Consider the following 25,329-nt stretch of genomic DNA (forward strand, 5'->3'; position numbering starts at 1 on the left):
TTCATCACCACTACAAATTGATATTCCTCCATAGGATAATTAAGCATTTACATTGCTGAGGCATAAGCTGAGGTTCTATGAGTAGGCAGAGGCTTAAAGAGAACATGGACATGAAATAGTTTCATTAAACTAAGATTATCACAGGAGATAACAGTTGCTTTCTAGAATTCAGTTATGTATCAGTGAAGATTGCCAGGAACACAGAAAAGTTCATTAACGTTGACTGGTAGACCCTCTCTAACCCTTGAAAAAGATTCCTCTCAGATAATAATAATAATTTAAGGACCATGGACAAGAGAGCCAACCACAAAATACGAAAAAATTATTAACTCAATTAAACAAATTAACTATTAAAAGTTATGCCAAAATTCTTGTGTCCTCCTTTTTAATACCATATTATTGTAAAAAATATTGTTTGTAACCTTAAATTTTATTGAAGTATCAATATTGTACACTCGTTTTTCATTTAAAGCCCTGAATGTCGGCATAAAAGTTTTGCATCATTTTGACCTAAACTCCAACATACTTATGATCATTAAAAAATAGAGGTCAAAATATGGAGAAGAAAGACAAAAAATAACTTACTTCACATATAGCCCACTAATATACCCTTTTAAGCATTATAAAGTGTTTTAAGTCCTAATTTTACAAGTAGGATGTACTAATAATCATCATCATCCATCAGCACCTTAGCCCTCCAAATTTCTCCTCTCACCCCTACATACTTGCATTTGTACATTTACGGATATACAATGCACATCCACCTGCTGGTGTCACTGCGTGAAGAGAGCTGGTAGTGAAAAAAATTCCTAATTATTGGAAAGTTACAAAGCTGATATTTACATTCATAACCACCGGACCAAAAGGTTAGAGCATTATGTACTTTGAGCTGAAGCTGATTCCTGGAAATTCAAAGAAAAGGTTTATCACTCAGAGACATATGATGCAGTGGAGTACTTGATACCACACAGACTCTCAATATCACTTTTTTCCAGCAATTACACAGCCATCAATTTAGGAGATTTCAATTTTAATTCATTATTAACATGTTATCACACCATTATATTCACCTCCCACATCATGTAACACCAGCAAGAAGTTTCAACGTCCCACTTGTATGGCCAGCTCCATGAGGGGAGCTTTGTATCTTCCATTTAGCAACTCTAGGAATGGCTGCACTAACCATGTTAGGCCTCTCTGAACCCTGACTCAAATATGACACATATAGCCAGAGTGGCAAACCAATTGCATGCCCCTAAGAGGCACATGGAGCAATTACTTTGGCATGCAGAGCTGAGAGTGGACTAAGGTACACATACAGGTAAGTAAGGTAAGGGTCGGTACATGAGTCAAACAAATATTATTTATTGTCCCGTGTCCTCTTGTGTGGAAGGCAAGGACTTAACCCAAACGCCACCTGAGGCCAGTGGAATCGAGAGAGAGTAGGGAAAAATTCTGAATCATTTCCTGTCACCAGCTCCTGTGCAAAATTTCAGCCCTCCAGTTTTTTTGCAAGTGGTCAAGAATTACATCTATCAGTCAATCCTAAGTCATGCAAGGGGCTGAATATACAAATTGAACAATGGAAAAAGCAGATTCATAAATAATAAGTACACATTTCCTTGGAAAATCATAATGCAGGCTCATAAAAATGAGTAAAATATACACATATACATGGAATGACATGATAGTATGCACTTAGAATTTGCCACAAAGTAAAAACAAAATTAAAACTGGAAATTAATTTTAATCTGAATACTATAATATACAGCATTATTACAAATGAGTTTTAAATATATAAACATTAACTTTTTAACTCTTGAAAATATACAATTTTGTCACAAAGTGAAAAAATCACTGGTTTTGTGCATCCTCAATGTAGCAAAGTTCCAAATAATTCATAAATAGAGACTCCATAGATTTGTGTCCCCTTCAAAAAAATTTAAAACTGGAATGTCAAACAACCTTTTCCGTGCTGCTACTAAAATACTGGTAATTAAACTGTGGGGTAAACCAAGGCCATAGCAAGCAGGGGGGGGGGGGGTCCAGGAGTTCAACCTCCAGAAGTGTTAGGGAGATGAGGTCTTAAGTGTACCCTCCCCAAACGTATCCTCTCCCCACATAAACCCCCCAAAATTTATTTATGGCTATAGCTTTGGGGTAGGGAGGGCTCAACACTCCATACTGAATGATAACACCAACATCATAACACTTCAACACAAGCTGCTAGACAGCAGCCACACAACAGGAGACATCGACACTGGACTCAAAAGCAGGGTTCTCATCAGCAGCCACACAGCCTAGTCAATGACTTCCACTTCACTCCAGATTATTTATCACAAATTAACCTTAAATATAGCTTACAATAGCCTTCTGGGTCTCATAAATTAAATAAACAAATCAATCAACCTGCCTTAAATTACTTACCAAGCTCACTCAATATCTCATAACAATACTTTATCCTCTTTAACAATAATTCATCAAGTCAGCACCCAGCATCTAAATACATAAAATAAAAGACCTGTACAAAAGAAGAGGGAATATGCTGCACCATACTTGCAGCCTAACCAATGAGTACTCAGACATCAGATTGGTAGAAAGAAAAAACTGTATAAAGACCAAATGTTCAAAAGCTGTTTCCGTTGATACGTTGACCAGGCAAATTTTAGAGGGAAAACAAATTCAAGTATTTTTGCATTTATAGTAAGAATACATCAACTCTGCTTCTGCAATAAGTTATGCTAGCCCAATATTTAAAAAACAAACTTAAAAAGTATTTGGTCTACAAGTAATACAGATAATAGTTATCTGTGGCTCAAATGGCACTTCCGACAAGCACCATTCCCATTATTGATGGCTCAATCCAACAGAGTGGTTTATCCATAACAAAAAAGTGTTCCGAACCAGTAAATATTACACAGAAGGGAAATAAGATACTTCCAACACTAGTCTAAAAGTTCAGGGTTTTCACTAAGTTCATGCAAATTTTTATCACCTACTTCAAACAATTAATTTTAATTTCAAGGGACCTGACCATAAAAGGACCTGCTCCAGACGGGAGTCATTTTATGACAAAAACCTCATCTCTAATTTCCAGATGCCTCATAGTGATTATCAAATAACAGGAAGACAGGAACAGTAGAATTTATATATTACAGATAACATCACCCATGTTAGTAGAGCAATAAAGCTGAATCATGTGCAACTGGCACATGCAGAACATTATAGTAAAGCAGCACACCTACAGCATGTACTCCTGTGATGAGCCTTCAAGGCTTAGCCAGGTAGAAAGAGGTCAAACACAAGACAGCAATGTGGGGCATTACTTTTAAGATGCATGCTTTTTGAGAGGAAGAGATATGAAACAAATTGAATTTTAAGTCTCCGTTTTTGCTTGGATAGCTGACACTACTACAAAAAGCAATTGATTACATAAACTGGATTAAAATAGTAGTGACAGAGCTTTTTACAGTAGTCATCCTGAAGAAATCTTTAACAGTATATTTTTTCATTTAACAGACTGACTCTGTCCGACAACAAGGCTCTAAAAGAAGGAAAACTCACATCTCCTGTGTTCTTTGTAGAAATCATTTGCATTGAGGATGCACTGGATTTCAAGAAATATGTAAACCTTGATTTAAAACTTTTATCACACAAAAACTTGCATGGGATTTGAATGCCTGTCAGCTGAGAGAAATAAAAATTCAATATATCTTCACAAAAAATAGTAATAGATTTTTTGTATAAAGATTTGAATTGGTTACCATGTGACTTTTAGGTGCAGCCTGAAAGTCATAAGAACTCAATATGGATAAATACACTTGAGGGATCAGCACCATTAAACACAGTCCTCCATTGACATTAGGAGTGGATTGACATACTCGAAGCCCTCAAACTCAGTCTGATCAATCTTGTCAATGACACGTCTGGAAGGAAAAAGAAGATGAAATAATGCTTACAGCAATCAAGAGGCCTTTGTAAAAACAATAATAATATAATATGGGAAACTACTAGAGATCCTTTAAGTGGTTTTAATTTTTTGCTAAATTGCATTTTAAAACTAAATAATGGATGCATTAACGAAAATTTGGCAGTGATACTCATTTTTCTATACTAAGAGAGTTATGTATTGTTATTTTATCATATTTGTCAATGAATTCATATAAAGATTAAAGTCATTAACTAAGCTGATAAATGAATAATCATATTAAGACTTCTCTTAGGCTACAGGAATACCTTTTTTAAAATTGTTCTTGATGATAGGTACAATACGAGGGCTTATTCAAGATAAAGGGAATTGTCAAGCCTCTTGTCTTGGACCATTCACAACCCACTCATTACAATATAACACTGACTACATCAGCACTTTTTTGACTGAATTCTACATTGTGTGGCATAATAAATCCATAGATTACAGAGAATTTCTTTTCTTCAGAATTACATATTTATAGTGCAACTTTTTTCCATGGTATAAACATACCCTAATGCTAATTGTGGATTCTAGGGGATTAATATGGACTTACATAGAGCCACCAATCATAGACAAAATGCTAGCAATGTGTCATCTCGCATTTAGTCTCAAGAATTTGTACCACAATACCAGGAGTGAAATGCACTTCTAGGCCAGATGAAGTAATATCATTATTTATCTTTTACAACAAACATGATTTTTCCATATCCATACACAATGGAACCTCGATCTATCATTTTTCAAGGGGATGGAGAAAAAAAACTAAAAATGCTGAAATGTTTGACCAGGTTGCATATGTCCCAGGAAACACATCATTTTGGTAATTATGATATTCATTTAAGGATTCAAACAAGATTACTGCTGTTTACAGGAATATTAATACTTCATGGAGACACTTAGGGCATATTGTTGATACAACTAATATCCTTTTCAAATATCCTAAAGGAACAAGCCACCTTGCTAAAAAATGTTTGCACTCCATCTCCAAATTGGCACTGCTATTATGGATTTCTGTCTGATGTAAACATTCTTATCCATCAAATGCCATTTCAAGTACACGTATTTACGAGGTAAATGTGCATGTCATGCCTAAAACAACCGCTCTTCCCGGCACAGTGATTGATAGTGAGATGGATCACAAAGGTCAAAGGACAAAAATAGTCCATTACATATCCGAAATGTTCCTTTCTGATAAGTAAATTTGAAATATAGTTGAGGCAATTGTGTAAAGCATTAACAATGTTATGTTAATCGACAGCGGCATGCCCACCTGATCCTCGGCATCATCCCACTTCTTGTTTTCACCAGGTAGCTTGCTCTACCCTCACCCCTATCGTCATATGCTAGCTGACAGCCTGAGGCGTTTTGCAATATTAACATGCTTCTAGCCCCAATGCTTCTCTTCTTCTTCAGTTACTTTTAGACTGTCTTTAACATTCTCACTTGTCTCTTCAGAAGGGCCATGGTCCAAAGACGAATAAAAATAAAACTAATAAAAATGAAACCTGACTCTATTAAACCCACACGGAAAACACTCACTGGTTTGAAGTCAACCCACCCTGGAAAGTACAGAACCCCTTGTATGAGATGAAGTTCGGAACTGATGCTATCGGGTGCAGCATATGCAAAGCCAACTGCAGAGGGTGAAGCAAGACCACATCACTGTGCCATGAAATATTTTGTCCTAAGGAGAAGGCACATTACCCACCCATTTCTAAGTAGCGTAGCACCAGATAAACAGATAAATTCAAATTGCTATTAGGGAGAAACAAAAAAAGCTGAGAAGATATCCCTTCCTCAGAAACTCTGACAAGTGAACTTTATAGTATAACTCATAAATTGTAACCTGACATCCTGTTTTCGGAAAAAAATGCTGCATCAACTGCTGAGAAGCTCAGTGCGAGTAAATCAAGTGTAGCAAGAAAGCTAAGTCTCCGTTGCATTTCTTAAAACTATTGCATTCCTTACTTAAAATTGTTAAATAATGTCAGAAACACACCGTGTATGGTCTCATTCTTTTATGAATTATGTGTACATAACTAATATTTCAATCTAATAAAAGTAAAATAACAATTGCCGAAAGTCATTGTTAGACACCATTAGAGCTAACAGATGACTCATGCAGCAGTTGACCTCCAGACACGGGGAACTTTGAAGCAGGTAGACTGAAAAAGGTCAGTGGGCGAGAAAGGGTGAGGCATGAAACTCGCTCATATTGCTCTCAATTAACTTGATATTTTCTTTCGAAGCCAATCATTTATGGTCTTTGTAATACGATCCTTGCGCAAGCTGTGACACTTTGTTTGATTTCTGAGATGAGGAAAGCAACAGAGGCGAGGACTGCTGATTGGAGGGGGATAGTGGATTTTGGGAAATGCACAAATGTTTGCGTGTTACTATTATACGGCACTGGGCTTCTCCATCTCTTGGGGGAGATTCAAACTAAATGCCTGTCGTTATTAGCCATAAATGAAACATTGTATACATTTCGTCTCATTTTTGTCAAACGAAGGATGCAGGAAAATTAAACGTTGGCACCGCGATCTTCAAACAATCATGCAGGAAAATGGTACATTGGGGAACGATTGATGCAGGAAAAATTACATTGTCAGTATAGAACTTAATTTTGGAGCAGGAACAGTGAACGATGAATGCAGAAACGATAGATCGGGGTTCCACTGCATTTATTTTTTGTTTCTAAAATAAATTTTATTAATTAATTTAAATTATAATTTAAATGAAAAATTGAGCTTAGCGGTAACTTACAGGAAACTCATCAACAATGGGGAATTCCTCTGAAAATGCGATGCGATAAAAAAACATCCTCCATGCTGAAAATTACAGTGAAAGCAGTTCTCCTCTAATCTGTGTATTATTCGTAACCTTCCACTTTGAAAATTGTGTAGTAATCTTGCGCTCCAAACGACCCATCGCCATGTTGGCTGAGTGTGACATCAGAGTCCAGTAAACAATACGTTTACGTGGTGCCATTAGACTATTTGTCCCAGTTTTAGAAAAACCTCTGTATTTCTCGGTATAGTTAATTTTTTTCATAGCATAATATGTCAATTTCATCATCGGTAATGTGAAATATTTATCCTTAATTATGGAGAGGTTTAAAGAAAGTATGCATACTGGAAGATGAAGCACAGTCTTGACAAATAGCGCTTATTGCTTTTTCATCCTCCTCATCCACAGCGATTTACACAGTATAAGATTATTGTTCTCACTTTATGTTCTGGTGTCACCTTAGCCCCAAAAGTGCAAACTTTCAAATTTATTGACAGTTGAACCTATCCAACAGCTGAATCACTGTATGTCTCTCTTCCAGACCTTGGGAATGCTAAGTTAATCGGCATCAAATATGTTTCATTGTATTTCTCCAAAACGTTAACTTCACATATTTCAATATTGCAACAAGTACACATTAAAAGCAATGAGTAAATGACAGTAGTTAAATGAGATACAAACCAAGCTTCAGATTACAAGCGAACGAGATGGTTGATTTAACCTATGTTACATTTCAATTTTGCGGCTTCTCAAATCCGCACTGAGAAATCTCCTTCACTGGAGAAGAAATAAGCGACCATGAAATAATCTACCTTCAGAATGTTTCCTGAATGCATCTTTACGAAGTCGGAGTCAGCCATTGTGCAATGCGTGCACCGCAAAAACTTTTAAACTATTCACAACTGTTTTTGACACACCCTTCAAGTTATGCATCAGTATATTCGTAGATGTTTGTTATCGTTGTTACTGTTTTGTTATTGCCATGGAGCAAATCTGCTAACTCGCATTCCGACGTCAGAGGACATTCTTGTAGCACAAAAGAATTTAGTAATTTTTGCAAACTTTGAAGCTATGTAGCAACAAGAATATTGAGAATTATGAAGTCATATTTGGCATAAGTTAATGACTTTAACATAATTATCTAGACATGTAAAAAAATTACCTTTTTAATTTTATGAGAGCACCCCATTAATATGATTTACCAAAAAAAGAACACCATCAATTGAGTTGCATAATACAATTTTGCACTTGGACCTGCATTGCTTCTGATCTTTTTCCTTTAATACATCATCATGGAAAAGCCCCATTAAGTTACAGTCCACTATGTTCATTTTAACAATCAACACCAATACTGGCCATAGCCAAGTGCAGATTCAAAGTTTTTGGATGTGGCTGCTCACTCTTTTTTATCTTTACAGATTTTTAGATTTAAATCTGGTTAGCATAGGTGTATAAAAACATTATTTTTTCGAAGGAAATCTGAAAGACCCCTAATATTCTGATATTGAATAGAAATTATCTCTGCATTTCTTCAGGGTTTTCTTCCGCGACAGCTTGCTTAGAAATATTAATGAGTAATAAATTTGAGACAGCATTTTTAAATCTATAGCTACATTTCTATGGCATCTAATATTTTAACCATTTTTGATAGCTATACTTTCAACAGCACAAAAATGGTTGGTTGGCGGAAGTTGGCAAAACTTTCCTTTGAGATGTGATTCCCACCAATACACTTATCAGAGAAAGTACTTACATTAGGGCTAAAAATTGGAGAATTTTCTAACAAAAAATACCACTAGCAACTGAGAGAAATTACAAGAACCTGAGATAGTGTGGGATTCCCCAAAAATTAACAGACTTGACAGGGGATTATCAAAAAAATTAGCACAGATAGGTTTAAGTTTTAAAATTTACATGTCGTTTACCAGTGGGTAAATTATGCCAGTGACATAGAAGTCATGTGTGTCAGTTGTCATCAGTATGGACTGAGTAATTCCGAAAGTCAATGCACAATTCATTTGACAACCACATTGTGACAACAATAGATTTCATGCTAAAGAAATTTACATTATTGACCCACAAGAAATCGCCTAATAATAGCAAATGCATTATAATATTTATATTTACTTACATGTCATCAGGGGTTAAATGTACAGGCTCATCAGTGAATTCTGGTGGGAAATTGGCCAAATCACGATCAGATTCTAATCTTGGCCGATGGGGTGGTGCCACTTGCTTCCGCTCCAGCTAAAAAATAAAAAAAAATCATTAGATTCATAACAAAAACATTAACAGTGAAAGAACAACTACCAAGCAAGTGAAGAATAACTACATACATGTCAGATATGTGGGAAAAACAGGTTTTTAACTCAAGTCGAGTTGGAGTAGACTCTGAAATCACTATTTACAAGTCAAGTTCAAATTTAAATACATACAATACTTTACATTTTCAGTGAAAATGAAATAACTTGGCCTATTTGAATCAAGAATAACCTCCTATTCACCATCACAAAAAGACCACAACCTTACATCATTAAATTATGCATCAAAAATAGCATGTTAAGATTGACAGCCTGTAAGTTACTTGCTTGCCTACTGACTGAAGGGTCCCAGGTTCAAGTCTGGGTGGTAATTTCAGACACCCTAATATATAACTAATAATTTTAATTGCCAGGAGGCACAGAGAAAAGGTACCATGAATATGATCATGCTTAGGCCATTTCCAAAAGTCTCAACAATTTTATATGCAGTGGCATACCATATCTAAGGCCTCAAGCCACACACTTGAGTTGAGAAAAGTTGCCTGAGAGGCAACTGTAGTAGGACACAGTTCTGTGATCACAACTATGTGCTTCCTCAGCCTGCATTGCTGGAAAACCAGAAATACAGTTCTCCCGCAAAGACAACTAAAGTGCAATCGATCAATTGTACAATCCGAAATGGATAAAATTACTTCAGAATTTGAGTCGTAGATATTTCCATTGGAGGTCATTTTTCTGCTAGGGTAAGGCTTCCGTTAAAATTCTATTGAAATAGTTATCAAACTTGGAGTGGGGATACTGAATCCTTGTAAATGCATTATATGATTCAGTCTTATATTAATATAATTAATTAGTTGCTCTCATGATTTCCAGGTTTCCACTTAGTTTCAAATCAGATGACGACAGTTATGATGGCATCTTCGGTTGAGAAGTGAGTTTTACGACAAATGGGCCATTATGCACGCCAAAGTGGTGGTTATTCAGCAGTTGTTATTCAGTTCTACCACTTTGGCATCAATATCCAATTCTGACATGAAGATGCAGGGGTGATTGCAAGCAAAACTGTCATCATGTAAAACTGCGGTGGAAACCCAGAATTAGAGTACATACTGCTCATTGCAAAGACCTTTGCGAGTAATTAATAAGTTACCTATCAACACTAATCTCTGCTCATGGAAATAAGTGAAGTTTTTTCTAGTAAAATTCTTCGAAAATATTTCAAAACATTGAAAAATGGTATTATCTATGATAAATTTTTTTATGATCAATGAGCTTATGATCCCTCCCAAATCAGTTCCAAATCAAGGGTGGATACCTGGTGACCTATAGTAACCCCAGTCATACATTCAGACAAAGCCCTTGAAGCTCTGTCACTGGAAAATGATGCCACTGAGTCTCATTTGTGTTTCCACGTTTTATTTAAGGCATGAAACTTATGCTTTGCATGCCAGACCAAAGAATTTATTTGGAAAAACTAACTTCAAAATGATAAACACTATGTACAAGGTGTGTTCCATAAGTAATGCGACCAAATTCATAAAAAATTAATAATAATAAAAAATATTCAAAATAGCACCCCCTTGCATCGATACATTTGAGGAGGCGGTGTTTCCATGCCTGAAAGGCATCCTAAAACCGGCCTTCACCGGAATGTCCGTTATAGGTGAATTAACATGCGCCTTGATGCTTTCAATTGTGTCCCAATGTTTTCCTTTCATGGCCTCCTTTCACCGGGGAAACAAAAAGAAGTCAGCGGGAGTAAGGCCTAGACTGTAGGGGGGCTGGGGAACCAATTGGTTGTGGGCCCTGCCCAGGATGCCGTTGACCATGAAGACGCTGCGACTCGGCGCGATGTCATGATGAACTTTCCACGTGACATTGATGTCGCTTCGGCAGCTTGCGACCCTCCTCTTCAGTTTTTTTTAAATCTTCCGTCGTCCTGACCCTCCGGCAGCTTGCAGCCGAATGAGACCGGGCACATTTTGAATCTAACAACCCCCTTCACCTAGCCCAGTAGGTAAGAACACCCTACGGCAAACTGTTGCGTCAGGAAAAATTGGGTCACATTACTTATGGAATGCACCACGTACGACATGAGTTTGAAAGATTCATTCTGTTGGTAGTCATGGAGATGAGCAGACTAAAATTTAGTTCTGCCCCACCCTTTATTCAACTGCTTTGTTCAATAACCCAACCCAAGTTTCAAAAAGTGGTAAATTCCTTTTGTTTTAAACCCTACTCAGATTTCAAGTTGCTCCCAAATCCCTAAGCATAATAATAAACACACTAAACAGAAGACACATTGGGCTCACCATTTCCCAATCTATACTCTTAAAGAAGGAATGATTTGCTATGTCCAAGAATCCAGACTCAGGATGGCAGCCCAATCGGTCCACAGGACTTTTGTTCAGGAAACCTTTCAAGACTGAAGCAGCTTTCACAGATAGAGAGCGTGGGATACGGATGGTCTTATCCAAAATAACTGCAAGAGAGGAGATGCAGCAAAATAAAATAAGATATGAGTTTTTAGTGAATATGACTAAATAAATACAGGCAAATCAAAAAATCATTCAAGCATATTTAGTACCAACAAAATTACTAATCAATATACAAAATAAAGAAAATAAAACAAAATTTTGCCTCGAAGTGGTACATCAGAAAAACTTCAGGACTTTGCTCTGTCACCAAAAGCATCCAATCCAGCAAGATTTCTACAATTCACTTGAGTTTTGTATGGCTAATTAAGATCCTGCCCTGCAGTAGCAACTTGAAGAAAAATGCAGTCACCACAGAGGGAAAGTATAAAAATAAACTGCACAAATGATAATATTTCATCAACACACTAATATTTATAAAGAGAACCTCAAGAAGTAAACCCCAAAAAAATCTTGATTACTAATAATACAAATAAAACTTATGATCACATGATAGCGAAAAAAGATGATCACATAATGAAACCACCAATAATTTTTCATTTGACTAAGTAGCCGCTACTATTCATTTCATTACACAGATATTTAAATCAAGAAATTCACCTTGAAAGAGATAGTCCTCTGTGTTCTGGTCAGGATTTTCTGAAGCACCCGCTATATCAAACGGACTCCTACCAGCCAACATCTCATATAAAAGCACACCCAAGGCCCACCAGTCCACACTGCCAAAATAGTAACAAAAACCATATTGATCAATACGCAATCATACAGAAATGTGACCATGCACCTTAAACTATAGCTAGCATGATACAATCAACACGTACTCAACTGGTATGACAAAGAATGGACACATGTTCTATTAAGATACCAAGGCAGTAAAACTTCAAATAGTATACAAACTCAGAGCTGCACACAGATCACAACATTGAGGTGGAATCTGATAAATTTTAGCCCAATCCATATACCTATTGCTATCTTCCTAGCTAATTTACTGAAAAAAATCAGAGAAATAGGGTTGAGAATGGAAAGATTAACACCATTATTTTCTGCACAAATAACAAAAGACCATAACAGAAATTACAGTGGAACTTGGTTAGTACGTTCCCCCTTAGTACGTTTTCCTCCTTAGTACGGCGATTTCTCTTGATCCCGGTACCATCTGAACAAAATACAGGTAAAAGTATTTGGTTAGTACGTTTGAAAAAGTTGCGCTTTCCTGGTTAGTACGCTCAATTGCTTGCCGCGACACAACCCTCAATTCGTTCTCTAGTATCTGCTTGAGGGTTGTAAGCCTCCGATTTCATGATTTAATTTATTATTATCAGTCATTGACTTTCTTACATTCATTCCACATCTCTCTTTCTACGACCGTGATTTATCCAAAGGCATATCTCAATTCTTTTGATGTGATGAATAATAAAATGCGGCCATTTTTCGGGAATGTCTGACTATGCAAAACTGCAGCCAATGAGAAGCCCCAATTCTCCCCACCCCGAGCTCCTCACCTTCTGTAGCCTTTGGAGTGCCACACACTGCACAAATTTTGCGAGTGGGCAGTTGTAGCTATTGCACGAGTTATTAGTGATGGGTCGATCATGAACGATTCGATCAAAAAGATTGAATCACTAGGTGAATCAAATAACTCATGATTCATTTCGTTAAACAAGTCGATCATCAATCATCAATCACTCTGACTTCCGGTTTCATATCAATCATCCTGGTTTCCGGTTTGTTTCAAAATTTGGAACGATCGATGCTTGATCTCTTTTCGTCAGGGCAGAAACAGTTGTGAGAAAATTAACTACAGTGGAACCTCGTTAAAGCGAGTACGGGCTATAGCGACACCCCCGCTATTACGAGAGATAGCCGATGCACCGTCAATTGACCCTATAATAAGCGTGTTAAAAAATTCGTTTTAACGAGACCCTTTCGGTGTTGGCTCTCGCCATAGCGAGGGTTTCACCGCCGGAAGACTTTCATGAAGACTCCTTAACCTCTGTAATTGCTAGCGATCTGTTAGAAATGAAGTTAATGGAGTGCTCAGTCTCAAATTTATGTGGTAAACTGTCGTTCAATAAATATAATGATGACGAAACAATGCTTTGCATGATTTTTATTCAGTGCGGCGCTTATAAATTGTTTGAATAGTTAGTCGTTATTTGAGTAAGGAAATTTAGTGATGCAAAAAAACATCGCCTTTCGTCTGGATTTATGCTTACGTTCATCGGATAGATGTTTATCTGTCGCCGCACCACTCCTGTTCCTGTATATCTGTTCGCAACAGGCATATTGGCTATTATTTGCTCCACCTCCGGTAAAGCGACAATTCGCTATAGCGAGTGTTTATTAGTGCACCGTGGGGTGTCGTTATATCGAGGTTTCACTGTACTATGTTATAAAGAACTGAATACTTGTGTAATCTTTTGCTTATATGTTTTCCAGCAGTTATTAGTATTAATAACACCACTACACACAAAAGGAAAATATTAAGATGACTCTTGTAGGAGAATGTTAAGAAGTAGAAGTTGCAGCTGTTAACATTTTATTGTGCTGTCCATAAAATTATCCTGCAGATCAGATTCATGCAAAGTTTGTGGTGTATTTTGTGTTGTAGTTTGAAATTATTCTATTAGTGTTAAGAAACTGTGGCAGTTTTGCCTTCCCAAATATTTTCACGACACTACTTCCTTCATTTTTGCCATCTCATTTACTCATATAGGAATTCACAATCAAAATAGTATATGAAATGATAATATGGATAGCAATCAGCGTTACCAATGCTCTTCGCAGATGGGGCAGTATTTATTCGATTATTCAAAATGATTTATTACATCCATTGATTGAGTCCTTCAATCTTGATTCCTTTGAGTCTTTTCAATCATGATTCCTTTGAGTCTTTTCAATCTTGATTCATTTGAGTCTTTTCGATCATAATGATTGAATCAATTGATTGAACCATTTATGTGACTCGAGTCAAAATGATCGAATCACTAAAATGATCGACTTTGCCCATCACTACGAGTTATCATAGCTAGGGCAGTTAAATTACAATTGAAATGGAGAGAAAATGAATAGTGAAGCAGATTACAACTTTAGAAAAGATTGAAATTCTCGAGGAAGTGGACCGAAATCCTTGCTGAAGAGGTGAATTTCAACGAGTATTGCGAGTGTGATGATGATCTCACTGTTTGCCAAACCATGCCAATCGATGAAATTCACGAATAGGAGTTGAAAGAAAACAAAGATGGAAGTGATGAAGATGATGCTGAGGAAGGAAATGAGTATTATCCAATTCCCACTTTATCTAATGCAGTCGAGTCTATGGAGTACGCGCGTTATTATTTGACTACTATTGCGGGAGCAGACGATGCTCTGGATCTCCACGCGAAGCTTAGCGTAAAAATACTTGATCTCGGCACGAGAAATAGAAAGCAGACAGCATTAGACAAATTTTTAAAATAAATTTCAACTGTATAATATAAAAATCTTCATGTAATGATGTTGTAATGTAATTATCTCGTAAGTGAGTTATTGATCGATATATCGATCGATATCTAACCTAAAAAATCAAACAGGAAGAATTAATTATTGCATGTATAAATTACACTCTTTATATCTCCCTCAAAATTATGACTAAGGATTTAATGGTTTCCACATTCCGTTCAAACATTCCAAGAGAATTCCATTTGAAACCACAAACTTTCAGTAGGTAGGCAAGGACTTAACCCTGTCAGCACTGAGGCTGGAGGAACAGAGAAGCAATAAGGAAGGAGTAACCAAGTCAAATGATGTAATCCACACAAATGTGTAAACAGCACTTGTACAATTAAATTAGTTCTTAAAATTACCTGAATCCATAGTCCTCCCCACGTAGAATCTCTGGAGCTATGTAATTAGGTGTGCCACAAAATGTGGACGTGGTATCTCCAGGTCTGATGCCTTCCTTACACATCCCATAGTCAGTAAGTTTAATGTGACCTTCATGGTCCAGTAGCACATTGTCAAGTTTCAGGTCACGATAAATTATTCCTGAGAACAAATAGAACAGTAATTTTTCACGAGCAAAAATAGCAATGAGAGCAAAATATTTAAATAAAAGCATACTGGGCATGGCTTCGTCATGGCCACATACATGAAAAAAATTAACCCCAGTTATTCAAGGGCTAGAATTTGTTTCACTCTTATGAATTCTTAATCAGTGAATCAATCAAAATTCCAAGTAAGAACATGCAATGAGATTGAGAGCATAACACTTGCCTTTCTCATGCAGGAAGTTCAGAGCCAGGGATATTTCTGCAGCATAGAAACGAGCATGCTCTTCAGGAAGGCGTCTTTGCCTCTGCATGTGAAACATAAGGTCACCCCCACGAACAAACTCGATAACAAAAAAGAGCCGGCTTGGAGTCTGGAAACAGGAATGTAGGCCGACAAGGAATGGATGATTGGAAGCAGTTTCAAACACATGTTTCTCTGTCTGGACCCAGTCAATGTCCTACAAAAAAAACACAACAGTAATTTCAATTACTCATTTCACAAAATGTGCACCATTGGTAAGATTAATCTATAAAAAATACTAATTAACAAGACAATAACATATGTATTATAATACATATATTGCTATAAATCAATATGACCAATATAAACAATATAAATAATAATATTTAAAATCAAAGAATCCATCAATACTAATTTAGTAATAACAAATTAATACATATTTCTTTTGGATACCTGTAGCTTTTAAAGCGTTTATGATGTACTAAGTAATTCCTTAATATTTGTGAGTGCAGCATGGATGGCAGTTTTAAATATGCACAGCTTATGTCTTAATGAACTCGCGAATATTGTTAGTGCGTCTGATTTCTAGTATAGGAGTAAGTCTGCATTGGTTTGCGAGGTAGCATAGAGTTTTATTTTGGAATTGTTCAAAGCGTTTGATGCTACAGTGCGAAATATTGCTGAATATTTTGTACCCATAAAGCAGCTGAGATCTGATGGATGACTTGTACAGTGCCACCTCATTCTGTCGCAAAATATGCAATCTGCTGTTGAGCATTAGGGTGAGCAATATTCTCATTCAAATAGCATTCAATTTACATTCATTCGAATTGCATTCAATTGCTCGCTTTACATGTCAAGTCCAGAGTAGTTATGTGTCAAAGTGCAACCCTAAGAATTTGTTTAATATCCATTGGCATTTTTGAAGCATAAAAGGTTATTGTTAAGAGAGGTTAGGTAAAGGTAGAAACCTATAAAATGCGAAAACACAAAATTTTAGCAAGCAAAACCAGCCATTTTAAAAATACATGTAACCTGTTCTTTGCAAAACCTTTGGAATGCTAAATGCTATAAGGAGAGGTCATTGATTGCACAATTTATATCAACACCTGAGAGGTCAAGGGTCTACTCCAGTCTCATGAGGCGTGGCATAATATTGATACATTTATTCAAATAGAAATTATAGCTTCTAAGCTTCCTTTCTTCTTTCATTTTTCATGCTCAAGCGATTCAATAAATCAATGAATAACATCTTGCACAACCATATGAGCCTAAAATTTTTGATCATTCCAAATGGGCAAAAAGGTAAACCTGTTGTACCTATTTTCCATTGTTGCGAATGGAAAATAGATGCAACTGTTAAAATTTGCGAGAATACAGAGGCACAATGGGTTAAGCTAAATATCATACGCTAAAGAAGAATATCTTACCTCATCATCAGTAACAAGAGCTTTCTTGATCACTTTCATTGCATATATTCTTCGTGTTTTTTTCAGCTCAACCATTAAAACCTTAGCATAGCTGCCACGTCCAATGACTCGAATCAAATCAAAGTCATTCAATGAATACTGACGCTGACCCTCTGGTTCTAGGGCTTCTTCTTCTAAAATGAGATAATCAACAATTGACAAAAAATCACAGCAATTGAACAGATATAATGCTAACCATAAAGTGAAATACAGATACATAGAGCCATGATACATATAAAGAACTTGTAAAAGTTAAATCAAACTTAAAATTTTTCCTTTTTGTGCTGAAATTTTATTCTCATAGCTTTAACATTTTAAATTTTAAATTTAAAAAATGTTAGGTAGTGCAACTAGTTTTTAATTTACAAAATTAGATTTAAAATATTTACAGTGGAACCCTGATCTATCGTTCCCGCATTGATCATTTTCCCACATTCATCGTTCGCCGCTCCTGGTCCCATCTTAAGTTCCATAAAGACAATGTAATTTTTTCCCGCATCTATCGTTCCCCGAAGTATCGTTTTCCCGTATTGATCATTTGAAGAACGTGGTCCCGTCGTATAATTTTCCCGCATCCATCGTTTGACAAAAATGAGACGAAGTGTTTACAATGTGTTATTTATGGCTAATAACGACAGACACATAGTTTGAATCTTCCCCAGGAGATTGAAATACGATAGGGAGAAGCTGAGTGCCGTGGGATAGTTACAATAGCGCATTTCCCAAGATCCGGTATCCCCCTCGAGTCTGCACCCGCCTCCCCCCTCTGAAGCTTTAATCTTCTCCGAAATAAAAAAAAGCGGTCCCAGCTCGTGCTGTGATCGTATTACAAAGACCTTAGCTTCTAAAGAACATATAGTTACACGAGAACAAAAGATACCTTTTTCACGCCTCCCCCTTTCTCGACCGCTGACTTTTTTTTAGCCGACTCGCTTCAAAGATCCCCTATTCTGGGGGTCAACTGCTGCATGAATTACCAATTAGGCCAAAAGGTGTCTAAAAATGCATTTCGGCAATTGGTATTATACTTTAAATAGATTGAGATATCAGTGATGTGCACGTAATTAAAAAAAGAATGATACTAAACACGACGTATTTCTAATGTTATTTAAGCATTTTAAGCAAGGAAATAGTTGGAATAATACGATGGTGATTTCTGGCGAATATCGATATCCTCGCAGATGATTGTGAGCTTCACGGCAGTTGATGCAGATTTCTTTTTCGAAAATAGGACATCTGGTTACAATTTACGAGTTATGCTACAAGTCTCACTTGTCTGAGTTGCTAACGAAGCGATGTCTTCTCAGGATATTTTGTTTCTCCCTACTAGCAATCTAAATTCATCTGCTCATCTAGAGCTACCCTACTTATTGTTAGAAATGAGTGGGTAAGTAGCCTTCTCTATAGGATAAAAAATTTCATAGCGCAGTCATATGGTCATGCTTCACCCTCTGCAGTAAGCTCTGCTTATGCCGTACGCAATAGCATTAGTGCCGAACTTCACCTCGTATGAGTGGTTCCGTACTTTCCAGGGTGGGTTGACTTAAATTCAGCGAGTGTTTTCCGTGTGGGTTCAATAAAGTCCGGTTTCATTTTTATTAGTTTTATTCTTATTCGTCTTCGGACCATGGCCCTTCCGAAGACACAAGTAAGAACTTTAAAAGATGGACTGAAAATAATTGAAGATGAAGAAAAGAATCTGGGCTAGAAATGCGTGAATATTGCAGAACGCCTCGGTATGTCTGCTAGCACATGACGGCAGGGGTGGGGGTAGAGCGAGATCCCTGGTGAAAACAAGAAGTGGGATGAAGCCAAGGATCAGGTGGTCATGCCGCTGACGATTAACGCCACATTGCCTCAACCATATTAAAAATTTAATTGCTAGAAAGGAACATTTCAAATAATAAACTATTTTTGGCCTTCTTGATCCATCTCATAACCAATCACTGCATCGGCGACAGCAGTTGTTGAGGCGTAACATGCACATTTCTCTCGTAAATACGTGTACTTGAAATGGCATATGATGGATAAGAATTTTTATCGTGAAATAGCAGTGAAAATTCCAAGTGGAGTGCAAACATTTTTAAGCAAGGCGGCGTGTTCCTTTAGGATATTTGAAAGAGATATAAGTCGAATCAACAATATGACCTACGTGTTTCGATAAAGTAATAATATTCCTGTAATCAGCTAAAATCTTGTTTGAATCCATTACTGAATATCATCATTTGAAAAAAATCCAGCGTTTCCTGGGACATAGGCAACTTGGACAAACATTCCCACATCGATCGTTTTCCCGCATTCATCGTTTTTTTCGTCCATCCCCCTGAAAAACGATAGATCGAGGTTCCACTATATTTGTGCAAGCTGAGAGCCCATCTGAATGGAAACTCAGGATTCTAGCCATACTAAAAGCTTGACTCACCTATTGTGTCACAGAAAAGAACACTACAGAAAGAGAAAAACTTATCCCTTCACTTGAAATTCAATGGATAAAATGCATTTGCAAATACCAACCTTTTGATGGGTCTTCAACTGGCACAGAATCATCTCCGACATCAGAAACCTCAGGAAGATCTTTTGATATTACTGATGCAGCTTCAGGAGCTGGGGCTGAAGAAAAAATAAAATTATCAATGAAAGTAATACACAACAGAGGTGGGCCATATAACTCCTTCTAGTAACACAAGTCACACCATTCACATCACGTCATTGACTCATTCATTTGAGTCACCTTTCTGAAGAAAATAATTAATGAGTCCGATAACTGAATGAATATAAACTAACTAAAATGTATTGTAACTCTCTAAAAAAATATAGAAAGAATAACTACACATACGAAATCTGATAAAAATGCATGTGTTAATAAGACAACTTGATTGAGAATAAATTATATTGAAGTTCATGAGCAGGAAAAATTGCAATAAGCTTGATAATAATTCAAGCATGGCATAATGCTATTCTCCCTTCATAATGATAGATAATATACAAAACATTATGTATGATCTCTAGAGTGAAAAAAACAATGATAATAATTAAAATTCCAAAATATATTATTTTATAAAAAAAAGCTTCAAAATTCTACCAACCCCTTTATCCTACTTTTACAACCATTACGTAGATATCAAAATTCCACTTACCAACAGGGACCACTTCACCATTTGCATTTTCATTGACAATTGGTTCTACACGCTCATCACTGCAAGGTCTCTGCACCAATTTATGGCATTTCTTATGCACTAGAAGTTTACACTGGACACATTTAAATCCTTGACGTCCTAACCCCCAGATGCGGTCTTGACAGAATGCACAGAAGGCCCTCTGCAAAAAGATAATCCTATTTTTTTAGTTTCCAGACAGAACTCATACTGAGCTGTAATTGCACTAAAGATTCATTGCATAAAATTAAAAAAAAACACATTTAAAGGTTTCATGGTATTCTTTTACTTCCTAAGTACCAGTTTAAGTACCATAAAGTGATGATGGCACCTCATGATGTACTTAAGAATATTGGATAAGATAAATTAGTGAGAAAAAAATTATCTTTTGGCAATTTACCACATTTTTAGCAACCAGGTTAATCAGGTTAATACTGGAAGGATCACAAAATGGGTCCTCTATTGACAAGTTTGATAAACTGCTGAATTTGCTTACTGATTACTGTACCAGACCAACTAAGACATTGGCTGGAGATTCAAATTGTTTGCTTTTAATTAATGGTCATGTAAAAAAATCAGCTTTTGCATGTCTTCCACAATTACAATTAATGAGACTGCTATCAGGATTACCCTCAGTTCAACCGCTTTGCAAGACAAAAGTACTGCAAACCAAAGGTAAATCCAACTGTTTTTGACACTGCAGTCTAGGGCTAATAAATCTATTCTATTCCAATACCCTATACTACCAAAGTGAATACAGGGGTAGTTTTAATAAAGCTGCATGAACTTTTTTTGAAAACACACAAGCCTCTTACATATAGTATCATAGACATCATACCCTATTAAATCTTTTAGCCTGGAAGTTGTGTCCATTTACTCTATACAGCTTGCGCCATCTCCTGGCTCCTCGTCTGTATATACTTCCTGAAAATGACCAAAACATCCAAGCATTAAAATCCTTTCACATATCCAAAACAATACTTGGTGAACCAAAAAGAAATTCTGAGACTAAGTAATCTTCAGTTTTAAAGCTATATTTGGTTTGATCAATGTGGGCAAAGCTCATTCATTAGCCCATCTGTGTATTTAAAATCATCAATGATCACACTTCCCTTACACATTTTTGAAACAAAAGCAACTGTGGTGTTCAGCTATGACTGACTCCACCAAAAATCATAAAAACAAACCAAAAATACAGTAAAAGAAATTACATAATCATATAATTTGATACTGAAGCAAAAAATATTATCAAATGATTTCAATTGTTTCATGTTCTAAAAAACCATGGCCTTAAACACTATGCATAAGAAACACAACCCTTCACACACACACATAAATTATAGAAAACCCTTACACACACATTTCAACACCAGTGTGTCCCCAGACAAATGCATGGCAAGTCTTTTGCCTTTGAAAGCTAAATTTATGGCTGATGCTGAATGAAAGATAAACGACAAATTTAACCTCTTTTCTGAGCATGGTACGGATCCAGATTGGGCCAAGGATAGGGGATATCTCCATATCCATGATGAGGATATCTCATCATTCTTCGATCTTAGGGTCAGTTGTAGGCATTTAAAGAAGTTATTCTTGCACAATTTCTCAAGCTATCCATCATTTACTCATTAATAAAATACAGAAACAGAACACACTGATGTGTTTCTTGTATTACTGGAGCAGCATTGCATATAATGACTTTCTTTGAATTCTTAATATATTCATTTTGCTCTCCTGATTTTGTGGCTGCATTTTATTGCAAAATTTCTAAAAACAATAATTTGCACATGATTGCAACCTTGTTAATAAGCCACAATGTTTTCCTTTTTCTCCAGGCTATGACACAATCTTCTTTTGAGAGTGAGCCTACACTAACTACACGGTGAGATAATATTGGAGTCAAAATGACCCATTACATCTACAAATCCAAAGCATTTTCATCAATGAATCTGTCACTATTTATGGGCCACTTCATCACCGACAACTATGGTACTCTGTCATCAAAGCTGATGTCTAGAAAATCGGAATCACACTGTTTCTGCAAAATAACTATCAGATGAAGCGCAAAAGTTTTGATTCTCAAGTACTCAAGTGCATTAACTATTGGTAATTCAAAGATGCATACTGTCTATTATCAGCACTTTATCTGGATAGTATATGGTTAAGGAGATGTAGGCTAGAATGGACAGAGCTCTGTGTTTGCATTCACAGGAATATATTTCACAGAATTAAAATGTTTACAGAATGATGTTTTTTTAGATTTCCCGATTTTCCCTGTGAGATAAAACATGAGCAAAGTACTATCACCCTTTTCCTCACTAAAACAAATAATGATTATTCAAAAATCAATTTAAGAAGTTACATATTTATCTGATTCAAAATGCAGTTCTTCAACTACAATGTATATTCTTCATTCATTGTAAAGTGCAGATGAAAAAGAATTCTAAACAAATTAAAATTTCCAATACATATTAAAGTAATCTTCCATTCTCTTAAAATATAATTTGTGAAGTACACGACAAAACACTTAAATTTTGGCATGAAAGGTTTATAACAAATTACAAATGTATACTGACCACAATACTGACCGCCTGTTACACTTTGAGAAAGATGCTGCCATTTTTGATAAAAATCAGATTACAAAAAATAACAATAGCATAATATTTCCACCATAGCTATTTTCCATTTTCATTGACAAGTACGGTCCAAATCAATGGAATTGCAATCCTTCCTGTAGCTGCTTACCGGTAAATTTCACACCAGACTTCAAGAACCAGTCTCCTTCATTAGTTATCTCAGGAAAAATTTCAAAAAATTGAAAAATAGAAGTTGATAACAGTAGCCTGGATATTTTTGAAGGGTTCAGAAACCCTTATAGATAATCACATTGCAAGTTCCAAGAGCTTCCAGGGAGTTGGCAAATACACACTAGGAAACCTAATATGTACTGGAATTTCCCCAGAATTAATATTTATTTTTGGTACTAATAAAAGATATGGATGCATTATTTTTTCGACAAAACTGTTCTCAGTGACAAAGATGGACATCATAATGAGTTCAGTGAAATGGCATGTATATTCAGCTCATTATTTTGATAACATTCCAAATATTGAGAAAAATCAGCATTTGAGTGGTTTGCATCACAGTCTGCAATACTAGGATCATAATTAATAGGTTGTCTATTGCTAAAAACTATGTTAGTTTAAAAACTGTTAAGCAGTACCACCATCAAATTTTAACATATGCCATCTTAAATTACATGAAATGCAATTGGGAAAAAAATTCTAATAGACCGGGAATCGAACCACAAACCTCACGATCATTTTATATTTTCACCTGAGGAGCCCATTTATGGCATGGTTTCGGGGTATATATTTCTGCATTGAGCATATACAGCCAAATTCATGAGCAATGAGACAAGAGTGGTCCAAAGCAGGTTCCGTCCTCATGAAATAGTTTTGATGTTGGAACAAATATTTTTCCCTTGTACCACAGCTACTGTTTAAATGATTAATTTAGGGAAATCAGAGATTTTGGATGAATTGAATATACTGCTTGAAAACCATCCAAAACCTTCTGTGAAAATAAAACAAATTCTCCTTACTATGTACCTACAGTGCTACTTGCTCACTCTGGCTTGGGATGTCAAATTGCCAAGGTAGACAGATTTCTACATTTTTCAGCAGTCTCAGCAACTCACCCCACTATGTTGCATTAATTCTTACCAGGAAGGTAAAAATTGCACTAAAGAACCCTTTCATGTAAAGCGAAAAATTCTGATATGTCATACTTTTCTAACAAATTATCCACTAATTTTAATGAAATTATTAAGGTATATAATAATATTACTAGTCCCTTGAAACATGAAGTAGCACTTTGAATACTTACTATCTTCTCCTTGACAGGGCATGCCTGGAGCTTCAGGTATATTAGGAAACACTGTAGGAAACAAAGAAAAACGAGATTAACTCTCCATAATATAGAAGCCAAACTTTTAGACATCTTCCATGCAGAAAAAACATAAAAATGAATTTAAACTTCCACAAATATATCTAACTTACAAGTATCCACTTGATTTGATAAAGGCAAAAATATTACATCATGATAATACATAATTCAGTAGCTAACAAATCCTTATGGATAGTAATTTTTTATCATTGGGTGTAAGGTAGCAAAGTGACTAAAGAATGGTAACGGTAAGCTACCATAGTTTTTCTCAACAACTTAATCAATATGTACTTACTTAAGAGTACAATTCTTTACAGAGTTTTACTTGGAAACAGAAAAGCCAAATTTTAATATTTTACTAATACTCAAGTATTATCATACAAAAACTGGCAGAGCCACAAAAACACACTTTGGCACTCCAAACTACTCAGATCTTTCTACCAACTGTCACAAGTATAGAGGAACAAAACTGGATGCTTTTCCCAATCTCTTGATATATGAAACGTAAATCCAACAGGTTTGATATGATGATAAATGAGATACAGATACATCTTTTATCAAAATATGTCCTTTTTATTACCACTGAGGACCTTTACATCTATATTACGACCAAATATGGTTGAAAGAAAAATTCATGATTCAACATTTTTTTCTATGTAATGGCTGAGTTATGGCGAATAACAAACCAGGGTCTCTCTTATTTTTATATTTTTATCTGATTTTATGACCACACAAGGCCGCAACTGCTATAACTACAGTGCCTATGGTGCAATGAGCTGCTAATTCTACAACATTCCTTAAAAAAAACTGGCCCGGAAACCGCAATGATAGAATTTACTTTGGAAGACGCAACTTGATTACACTTTCCATAATTTTCTGGGAGAGTAATGGCAATTTGCATATTTGGACAAAATCTGACAAATAAGAAACCACTTCTCATACCATAGTACACTACATATTAGGGGACCAATTCCCACTTCTTGGACACCTTTTGTTGTAACCGTAAATCCGCCATGCAGGAAATTTTCCCAT

The 25,329-nt window shown here is 36.0% G+C and overlaps 1 protein-coding gene across 7 annotated transcripts in view; it reads right to left on the bottom strand.

The window, feature by feature from the left end:
• Positions 1–3,353: 3,353 nt before the first annotated feature.
• The window catches only part of LOC124171663 (atypical protein kinase C), a 65,825-nt gene continuing 43,849 nt past the window's right edge, over positions 3,354–25,329 (bottom strand). For 6 of the 7 annotated variants that reach the window (XM_046550889.1, XM_046550888.1, XM_046550887.1 and 3 more), the window contains 11 exons: positions 24,238–24,288; positions 21,191–21,276; positions 20,335–20,515; positions 19,712–19,807; positions 17,159–17,331; positions 15,711–15,945; positions 15,302–15,482; positions 12,057–12,175; positions 11,334–11,503; positions 8,892–9,007; positions 3,354–3,926 (listed from right to left, as the gene is read on the bottom strand). In XM_046550889.1, coding sequence (XP_046406845.1) covers positions 3,839–3,926; positions 8,892–9,007; positions 11,334–11,503; positions 12,057–12,175; positions 15,302–15,482; positions 15,711–15,945; positions 17,159–17,331; positions 19,712–19,807; positions 20,335–20,515; positions 21,191–21,276; positions 24,238–24,288 — 1,496 coding nt within the window. In that variant the 3' untranslated portion in view covers positions 3,354–3,838. The remainder of the gene's footprint in view (positions 3,927–8,891; positions 9,008–11,333; positions 11,504–12,056; positions 12,176–15,301; positions 15,483–15,710; positions 15,946–17,158; positions 17,332–19,711; positions 19,808–20,334; positions 20,516–21,190; positions 21,277–24,237; positions 24,289–25,329) is intronic. The other variant, XM_046550890.1, reaches the window with a different exon arrangement.

This window comes from Ischnura elegans, chromosome X (assembly GCF_921293095.1).
Source record: "Ischnura elegans chromosome X, ioIscEleg1.1, whole genome shotgun sequence".
NCBI classification, from domain to species: Eukaryota; Metazoa; Arthropoda; class Insecta; order Odonata; family Coenagrionidae; genus Ischnura; species Ischnura elegans.